General features: G+C 43.1%; 1 protein-coding gene across 1 annotated transcript; it reads left to right on the top strand.

The window, feature by feature from the left end:
• Positions 1–4,969: 4,969 nt before the first annotated feature.
• KCNE4 (potassium voltage-gated channel subfamily E regulatory subunit 4) lies at positions 4,970–9,744 on the top strand. The gene is made up of 3 exons (XM_033148178.1): positions 4,970–5,000; positions 5,636–5,680; positions 7,111–9,744. Exons 1-3 carry the CDS (start codon positions 4,970–4,972, stop codon positions 7,647–7,649), a joined length of 615 nt encoding a protein of 204 aa, XP_033004069.1. The 3' UTR covers positions 7,650–9,744.
• The last annotated feature ends 394 nt before the right edge of the window (positions 9,745–10,138 follow it).

Below are 10,138 nucleotides of genomic sequence, written 5' to 3' on the forward strand. Positions count from 1 at the left end.
GTTTTTTCACAGAAGGCTGCAGGATTTAGCTGTTCAGCTCCCTGGGGAGAATAGTTGCTTTCAAGCAGGTTGTGTAGCAGCAGATGTGTATCGTCCTATTTCCTGTTCCCCTAGACAGACATTGGAATGAAGGGGATGCATAGATTGATGAGGCAGGGGGAGGGGAGGGCTGGTGCACCTTCCTTGTGGCAAGGGGTTGGCCTTGATCATCTTTTGGTTCTTTCCAGCACTATAATTCTATGCTGCTAAGTTGCTCTAGAATAGTTGCTGCTATTTCTCATATTCCCGTAGTAGAGGAAAGATGGAGAACTCTTGACTCGCCCGTACGACGTGTTTGGTTGTAATATACATGCATCATAGCTGGAGTTGAGACTCAGGAGGAGGCTTCCAGATAAACAGGTCCCTTTGGCCTTTGGCCACACAATGGAACTTAGCATCTCCTCACCTTATGAGCCCACCCCCCAGGCTCCCTAAGTATCTTCTCCAACCCTCAGGAGCAAATTTAGAAGAGAAGGAGGGGAAGTTGTGTAAATGTAAGAGCCACGCTCATCATTTCTCATTCTTTCATTTCATCCATTCCACTCCACTCCATTTCATTTGTATCACATACTTTTTCTAAGCATTCAGAGCAGTGTTTTAGCCTCATAGTAACCTGGTGAAGTAGGCTGGTAGAGTGGAACCTCAGTTGTCGAATGCTTTGGAAGTCGAATGGTCTTCTGGAATGGACTGCATTCGACAACCGAGCTTCTACTGTACTAGGGTCTTGCTTTACATAGCACAGCTTTCTCTCTGAAGGGCTGTCTATCTGAAGGAGTCTTCTCTTTGAAGGGTTGCCTAGTCCAAGTCCTGCTTGTAGGCAATGAACCCTAAGAAGGGGCAGTGGGAGGGGCTCAGAAGTTTTCCCTCCACAGTTAGCTCCTGGACAGCAAGCCAAGCCGACATGTTGAGAAGTTTTATACTTCTATTTGAATTATCTTAATTACTTCTAAATGTGCCTCTATCCATTCAAATCAGCAGATGCAAATTCAGTGCAAAACTGCATCCCCCACCCAGGAGATGCATTTCGTTATGTGTAAGTGGCACTCTAGTCAGTTAGAGAAATGAGTTGTCTGAAGCCTCTCAGTCATGTTCTTAACTGAGCAGGGATTTGAACAAAAGTTTCAGATCCAATACTTTTCAACCTCCCAACCCAGCAAGCTAGCTATTGCACCATTAGTTGGAGTAATATTTTGTTTTTGGATGGGATATTACTGAAAAGCACAGATGGGTTTGTTGCTTTGTTTTCTGTATGCCCTATCATATCAGGAATTATATGAATTGGAGGAGAGGCAACAGGAGGGAGAAATGAAATATTCCCAGCAGGTCTATAGCCACATGGATTTATACCAAAGAGTTCTCAGTATAGATAATTGCATGTGTTTTTCTTTCTTCTGGGTATCTAGAAAACCTATTGTAGCAATTCCTTTGCCACCAGGGAGAAAGGCTTCTGTGTTTTTAGCTGCTTTCCAATTGCTATTTATTCAGAGATTAGCAGGGGAGTGGGACTGAATTTGGACTTAGCTTGGCCCAACAATCTCCACAAAGTTGGAAAAAGCAAACTTTGGGTACTCAGTTTAGAGATGATTATGCAAGTGTGTGGGGGATGTGAAATACCAGATATGATATACTTAGGTCAACATTAGAAAGAATATTATGAGATAAGGGGCGGGTGGGTGACACACACATACAGACTTGGCAAAGCAATGCTGCAGACAGATGATGATGTATCAAATCCCCATGGATGTTAATTCAACATCAACAACTCCTGGGCCATTGTATGGGAACATGTGATGAGGGGGGAAAGATCATCATCTTAGACAACAAAGCCATGCTGATTTCGAATGATGGAAAGCCTATTATTCTAGTCTTTGTCTCTGCATTTAAAAAATAAATAAATTAGAAGATTGAAAGTTTTTGATTCTATAATTACATGCTTGTTTAACCTTTAAAGAGCCAAGATTCAGCTGGGAAATATCCAGGCTCTATCATCAAGGAGTCTTCAAAATCCAGTGATAAATTGAAATGCCCTTTCACATACACACCCCTGGAAGTTATGCAGTGGGGATGACATTTATGTTATACGCAGTGAGCATGGTTGATTCAGGACTATTTTCTCATCTTGGCTCCAGATCACTCTATTTGCTTCTGGGATAGATTATATGATGTGTAATTTCAGTAAATAAAAAGGAAGATAGCAGGATGGCAGAGAATGAGTTGTTGCACTTGCTTGGTGAAAACATAATGGAACATAAACAGCTGCCAAATTACCATCCAGGTTTCACTTACTTAAATCTTTAATACCTGCCTTTCTAAATAACTAATTCTTCCATGGCAGCTGACAATAAAAGTGATGCAACACCTAAAACAAGACAAGTGAAAAGTAGGACAGAAAATTATGCCATAACCCAAATACTTATGTAAAAGAAAGAAGGAAATGTTTTCACTTGCAACTATCTGGGTGGACTTTGCGGCTGCTTCTACACTAGCTGTGTGGTCTGCAATTGTCATATTTTGTTCAGTCTCTTCTTACAGAGAATCCTGACAACATGTTTGCTAGCCTGATGCATGGCAGCCTTTCTGCATAGTCGTCTTCTCCCCCCCCCCCAAAAAAAACATGATTTGTGGCAGAAATGAAATGTAATCGCATCACCAGCCTGTTCAGTGTTAAAGCACAAATGAGACTTTTCAGGACTCCTGTGCCTTTCATTAAAAGCTTCTGCCTCATGTCTCTGCCCTTTTTATTACTTTCTGTTGAGGGCAGAAGCAGTATAACTGAAGAAAAGCGTCTTAAATATCATTCGACTGATCACTTCAGTTACCTTTAATGGCAGTTGCTTTCCTGTGATGGTGGTGGGGTCTGAGGAGGATACAATGTGGTTGGTGCTACATTTAACAGGGGAGATTCTATTGCATAGTACAAAGTTGCATTGCTCATGCCTTAATTGTCCTTCAAAAAACAGACACTCTGACTTGTAAAAATGTTACATGGGGGAAAAAATACGAGAGAGACATTGCACATACCTTTGTAAATCAAGAAAATCTTTAATAAAAAATATTTTTTTAAAAAGACCAGTGATGAATGAATGAAAATAGACACAGACACACACAGACACACACAGATACACACACACACACACACACACACACACACACACACACTTTTTTCCTGGGCAAAGTGGATGAAAACCATATTGCTGGAAGCAACCAGAAACAGCTCCCCAAAAGCAGTAAAATAGGATACTTGACATTCTGCCCATATGCTTCTCATGGATGCCTGTCATAGACTGACTGGATGCAGAGCAGTGGTGGGAGGCACCAGCTGGGGAACCCCCCAAGAGAAGAAGGCTCAGAGCTAGGAGATTGGTGTTGGGATGATGAGTGGTCAGAGGGAGAAAACTGGGAGGAGGAGTGCTGGAAGTTGAAGAGGGAACAAGGTTTAGTGAGCAGGAAGAGACTGGGGCAGAGAGCAGTCCAGAACCAGAGGCTGGAGAGGAAGGAGACCAAGAGGCAGAGATGAGTCCGGCTGGTGAGTAAGCCAGGCTGTCTCCCACTTTTGCTGCAGCCAGCTTTACTGCCCCGTTGTTTTCCAGAACCCGAAGGGGTATGAAGAAGGAGGAGCAAAGACAGGCAAGATTGCTTGGGAAGGAACCGGGTGGGGGGGGGGAAAGGAGAATTAGGGAGCTGTGGGAAAGTGGGGACCTTCAGTCCCCACAACTACCTCATCAGGGCAAGATCTACCAGGAAGAGTTCCTGTGCTCTCTAGACCCGGCCTTCTGAGCTTTATTGTTTCTTTCAACAGAGTCAACTTCACTGAAGCTGTATGAGTTATAGCTGACCTGCTCCTGGCACTCGCTCCTGAACAATGCCTTATTTTATCAGTTAAAGCCATTGCTATTAACCATCACCACAGCTGGCAAAGAAAAGACTGCAGTTTGTATGATTTACTACTTGCAGCAGATATATTGTATTAATGCACCCAATTGAAGGATAGTGTCAGGTGGATTGCTGGGGAAGCAATTGCGACATGAACCAATGTGTCTCAGACTCCAGCCAGACACTGTGAATGTTTGTATCTGGGAAGTGCTATTCTAGCACATCCTGGAACTTTCCATTTGTGATGGGGCAAACATTGGAAGCAGAAGGGTTTCACTAACTGAGCACCCTTGAATATCTGTGAGCAGTGAGCTAGTCCACCCTATCAGTTAAGTCAAATCTCAAACCATTGGAAGGTTACAGTGCCTGCTGTAGCTGTAGAGACTAATACAGGAGAGACGTGTTTTTCTTGCAGCTGCGGCAGGTGAAGATATACAGCTGTGCTGCTGCAGATGTGATCCTCCCAGTGGTCGGTCATCATCCGGTCACTGCTCTGGATGCACAACCAATCTGTCTCCAGGCACTGTGGTCATCTGCAAGGCATTCCCACATAGCGGAGTTGCTGTTGCCAGCCTTCATGTATTGTTTGCCTTTGCAATGCACAGTTGGTCTGCCAACAGGCTCGGTGCCTGAAGCCAGCTCCCTGTAGATCACGTCCCTGGGGATCCTGCCAGCTTCCAGAAGGACTTAAGCTTTCAACTATCATTTATCACATTAGAAAGCAAGAGTGTGCATCTTCCTGAAAAGAGTAAAATGGGAGTGGGTCAGAACTTGAAACTCTTACTATTGTCACTGGTTTGACCTAATTGCAGAAGGAAGTGGCACAATTTGATTAGAGTTCAGAGTGCACTGTTGCCAGGCTTTAAACCACAATGCCATACAACTAGTTCCCCAGAGGAATTTCAAAGTCGGTCTGCAACAGGACATATGGATGTTGGAGAAATTGGATTCTGTTAGCAAGTTTACCTAATTCACACTTCTGAAATAATATATATGAACTGAATCTTTTGAAATTTGCACTTCTCTGAATTTTTCAGTGCTGTTCTTCTCTCGGGCAATGTCTACAAAAATGTACATGCTAGAGGAAAGTGTGCATATAAACACATAAAATAGTGGACATAGCATACAAAAATTCATTATATTAGGCAAAATTGCTTTGCAAAAAAAAAAACAAGGAAAAATAGCACTAAAATGCTGGTGGATTTTCATGAATACTTTTTCTTTCAGTTACAAACTGATGCGGAAATGCGGAGAATTGAAATTTAGATTGGGAATTGAGAAACCTATATATACATCCCTATATTTGACATATTCCTCCATCCCTACTTGCAGATGGCCATGAAAGGGATTTTCTGCTGATTGCTCTTTCTCTTAACTGTATTGCCCTGTAAAACTTCTTCCTCTATTGGCACAAAGCAACCGTCGGTGCAAATCCGTTTTCACCACTGGAGTGTGAGTGCCTGAGTTGTGTTTGTGTCCACACTCTCTGGCACTGAGCTTTGTTTAGGAAAAGTTACTCAGCATCCTCAGCCTTTTTCATTTTCACAGAGGTGTCAGGAATCCAACCAGTTAAACCGCAAGCCTTTGAGTTCATGCACTGACTCCAGCATGCAGCTATTGTAAACTCTTGGGAATCACGTGATGAAACTTCTCTTCAGAGGCTATTAATTCTGGCAGCGGACGGAGAAAGTTTCCAGAACTCAGGAAACTGCTTCATGAACAGTCTTCTCGGGAGCTTTGGGAAGCACAAAATTATTTGCAGACTCACGTAAGTTGTTCAAGTCTCTTTTTCCTTGTTTCACTGCACTAGATATAATAGTGTTTTCTTATTATTACCTTGTCTAGAACAACGCTGAAAAGCTAGGTACAGTATTCAGTATTCAGATTCTCAGAGCTTTGATGCATTAAGCTTGCCTTGATAGTAAGCGTTCCCCCGAAACTTTTTTGCCTCCCACGTTTATATATTTCTTGTATTTTAGAATGGCTTTTTCACCCTTTGTTCATTTGTGATCACATACTCTCTTTGTGGTGCTGTCTGCTGGATTATCTTCAGACAAAACCAAAGTATTGCTCCGGTAGAAGCCCAAGTCTGTGAAGCTATGTGTATTTTTTCAAAAGGAAAGGAAAACTGTCATATGATTATTATCATCATTATTATAAGAAATACCATTTTGTATACTTTTTCTCAGTAAGTCGTGCAACAGCCTAGGGCAAGTATTATCCTCATCTTGCAGAACTGAGAGTGGATGTCTGATGCTGAGGAAACTCAATGGCTATGGTGGCATTTGAACCAGAATCTTCTCAGCTCATACTCCCAGGCTGCGTAAACACTATACCTTTAGAACACATTGGAAACACACGTTTCCCTCAGAGTGTTCTGGGCACTGTAGTTCATCTCCCACAGAGTTCCCATTCCCAACAAACTTCAATCAAGTGCCCAGAATTCCTTGAGGGGGGAAATCTGCTTTAAAGGTACCATGTGTATGCAGCCTCAGCCACCAAACATGACACCAGCTCTCATAGAATTAGGGGACGGCAAGAGATGCACACTGCGTAAAGGATGGACTACACCTCAGGGACACAACACCATGCTATTCATGCAGAAGACCCCAGGTTCAACCCCTGGGATCTCCATTTATAAAGGAGCAGGCAGCGGGCACTGTGAGATGCCAGGAAGCTGCTGCCAGACAGGGTGGATGTCATGGGGCTAGATGGAAACATAGTCTGACCAGGTGTAAAGTCATTGAGATGGACCTCTTCTAACCTTCCTTAAAATATTCCTAACTGATAAAACTATTCTATTATTTCCAGCATAATAATATGATGGCCCTCTAGATATTGTTGAATTGCAACACTTACCAGCCCCAACCAGTATAGACAAAGGCCGGTATGAAGGGAATTGTAATCCATCAATATTTGGAGGGCCACACTGTCTCCATCCCTGGTCCTGAATATTAGCTCCCACATCTGTAATAAAGGAATAAGAATGCTTGGCATCTTTCCTGGGCAGCTGCAAAGTACATAAAATACTGATTATAATGATGATGGTTGTTGTTTGGCATTGTTCCTTTTCTTTTGAAAATACAGACCAAGGATTTCCTATTTGCAGCTATTTAGCTTTTTAAAAATGTTTGTATTCATTATGTTTTCTGGGTTTTTTTTTCTGGGCTTGATGCCTCAACCTATTTCCTCTTGCAGGTTCCTGGTTCCCCCACAGAGCTTTGATGTTCACGATGGATCATTTGAACATGACCCAGCCCATGCTTGCTGCTGAAAGCACAGGACCTGCTGCGTCCACTCTTGAGAAAGGCGGAGGGAACGGAAACGAATACTTCTATGTCCTGATCGTGATGTCCTTCTACGGCATCTTCCTGATGGGCATCATGCTGGGCTACATGAAGTCCAAGAGGAAGGAGAAGAAATCCAACTTGCTGCTGCTCTACAAGGATGAGGAGAGGGCGTGGGGACAGGCTGTCAAGCCTCTGCCCACCATCTCGGGACTGAGGTCTGTCCAGATCCCCATGATGTTCAGCATGCTGCAAGAGAGCATGGCACCGGCTCTCTCCTGCACCCTCTGCTCCATGGAAGGCAGCAGCGTGAGCGAGTCTTCCTTGACAGATGTTCACCTCACTATTCAAGAGGAAGTGGCTGACGCCGAGCTGGGAGAAACAGGCGAAGTGGCTCTCCTCGATGACAGCAGTGAAGGCTCTTCAGAAAGCATCCACCAGAATTCCTAGCGCTTGCAGGACCTGGAGACACAGCATCTTTTGAATGAGTAGAACTGAAGGAAAACCATTTCCCATTTTGCCTCCTGTCTCGATTTGTCGAGCACCAGTGATGGAAGGGGTGCCTGGAAGCAGGGAGGAGAGGCAGCAAGCAGAAACAAAACAACTGGGTAGGCATTTGTTGTGCATAGGAGAATAGTTTTGTTATTAAGGACAGGGAGGGATATTTCTCTCCTGGCAAATGTGATTGCATAGCCTCTCTGTTTGCTTTAGAATGCTGCAAATATCTGGGAAGTAGCTGAGAAACATCAGGGATGTTTTGTGAATGAGCGGCCAGCCTCATGGATCTGGTCTTATGAGTGTTTCATCCCCATAAGCAAGTCTAAAAGAAAGAGTTTCTATGGAAAATGTGGTCACCAAGGGCAGGGATAATGCAATACCAAACAAAGAGCTTTGCTTCAGCCAATGACTAAGCAGGAGCACAGTTTAATTCATTCTTGACTCTTAGATATGTGCAGCTGTGTCAGAAGAAGTAGGTCCATGTGCGAGTATATCTGAGCAAATATTTCAGAATGCCTGTGAAAGAAATGAAGCTACATTCATTCATACCAGCAGACCATGATCTCAGTCCACGGGGGATACTCAAACTCTTTTCATTTTAGTAGCATTTAGAGGGGGGGGGGTAACACAATGAAACAGAGCGGGCACCATGGCTAAATTCTAAATAAGCAGACACAGGTCAGGCTAGGTCTGCATCACGATGCATGCATTTCTATGTCCTGATTTGCTGTAAGAATGTTTACCCCAATGGCTCCATTCAGCTATCATATGAAAAGCATGAATTAGAGCCCAAATCATACTTCAAGTTTCATAGCAGATGGGGCAAATCATGGTTCAAATCTGCTTGCCTGCTTTTGCTTTCCATCTGTACAACACTCTTGTTCCAATGATGCAAGGTACAGAACATGGCCTGTAACTGGCAATTTAGATTTCACACTGTAGCACCATTATCACAAAACACTGGGCTGGATTGAGACTAAGTTAGTCATGCTTGAAATCAGTGGGAGTTAAGTTAGTAATGATTATCTTGTCCCACTGTGATTGTAATGGGAACAAAGCGTTACTAGCTTAGCCTGGATCCAACCTTTTGTTTGCAAATGCCCTTCAAACTTAATTCCTGATTCTCATTTGCTGACTGTCTGCAAACCATAGTTTGCCAGTTCAAATATCATGCTAAGCCATAGGTAAGCTTTTTAACCATAGTTTGGCACTGGTGTCTCTGAAGAACTGAACCACTCTGTATGTTCATATTACAAACGCTTGAAATTTGCCAGTTAAACCTCTGCACAATTTTCATAGAGGGTTTAATAGCACTGGGGCAGAGGGGTTTTGCTTCCATCGTGCATTGCATTGGACAATAACGTCAGATTGGTCTCATAAGTATGAGAACAGAAATGCTGCCAAAATGCCTCTCTGAGTTTTCTGAGTTAAATAGCTCTAGAACATATTCATTGCCATGGGATACGGTGTGGGAAAACAGAGCATGAAAAAGGAACAGGCACAAATGAGGCAAAGAGCTCTCATTTCCCACTCCCATCTGAAAGTCTCAGTTCCAAGTTCTGTATGAGTGGGGCAGACTAAATGGGACCTTCACCTCCTCTTTCTGATGTCACTGGGGATACTTTTGTTTGTGCAGAGACTTTGTTGCTCATTGACGAGTGGCTGCAGATCTCATTAAAGGCAATGGGAATATTTCATTGACTCGGCCGATCAACCCGCAAGCATGAATTCTGGGCTGCTTTATTCCAAGAGGGACTGTTTTAAGTTTTCAAAGGAGCCAAATTACTTCTGGCATGTTGCCTGGAATCACTTGAATCCTGAAACTTTCCAACTCCGACTTTTGAGTTGTCATGTTTTTCCATTGCTTTGTCCTCCTTTCTTTGATTTCTGTACAAATCTACTTGTCACTCTCTCTTTGCTTCAAAAGACAATTGTGTATATACTTTGATATCAAGCTGTATATATTTGTCTTACATATTTAAGTTTAACTGTTCCTTTCTGACAAACACTAATTTTTATTTAAATAAAGTGATCACTCTTTTGTGAATTTTCTGCGGTGTGTGCTCAGTACTCCAATGGGGTCTCTGTGGCTCAGGATTCACTGGGGGAAATCTCACCTTTGCCATGAACTCTGCCTTGAGTAAGCTGCTCTGTCTCAAACTCAGTCCTCCCTTGCTTTCCCACCACTTCTATATGGAGCTAAGGTTGTTGTAAGGATTGCAACAGACCAGAATTACAGTGGCATGACTTTGACTTCAGCCAACTTCTTTCCTTCCCCATCTAGCCTGATAAAGAGTTCTGGGGGACTCAAAAGCTTGTACACAGTGTGTAGCCAACATACCTACTTTTATTTTGTGCAACAAGATAATGTTTCTGAAGCACTTGGTAGCACAGAACAAGGCAGTGGGCACTTTAGTTTATGTAGCTAAAATAGTCACTGA

This window comes from Lacerta agilis, chromosome 5 (genome assembly GCF_009819535.1).
Source record: "Lacerta agilis isolate rLacAgi1 chromosome 5, rLacAgi1.pri, whole genome shotgun sequence".
Taxonomy (NCBI): Eukaryota; Metazoa; Chordata; class Lepidosauria; order Squamata; family Lacertidae; genus Lacerta; species Lacerta agilis.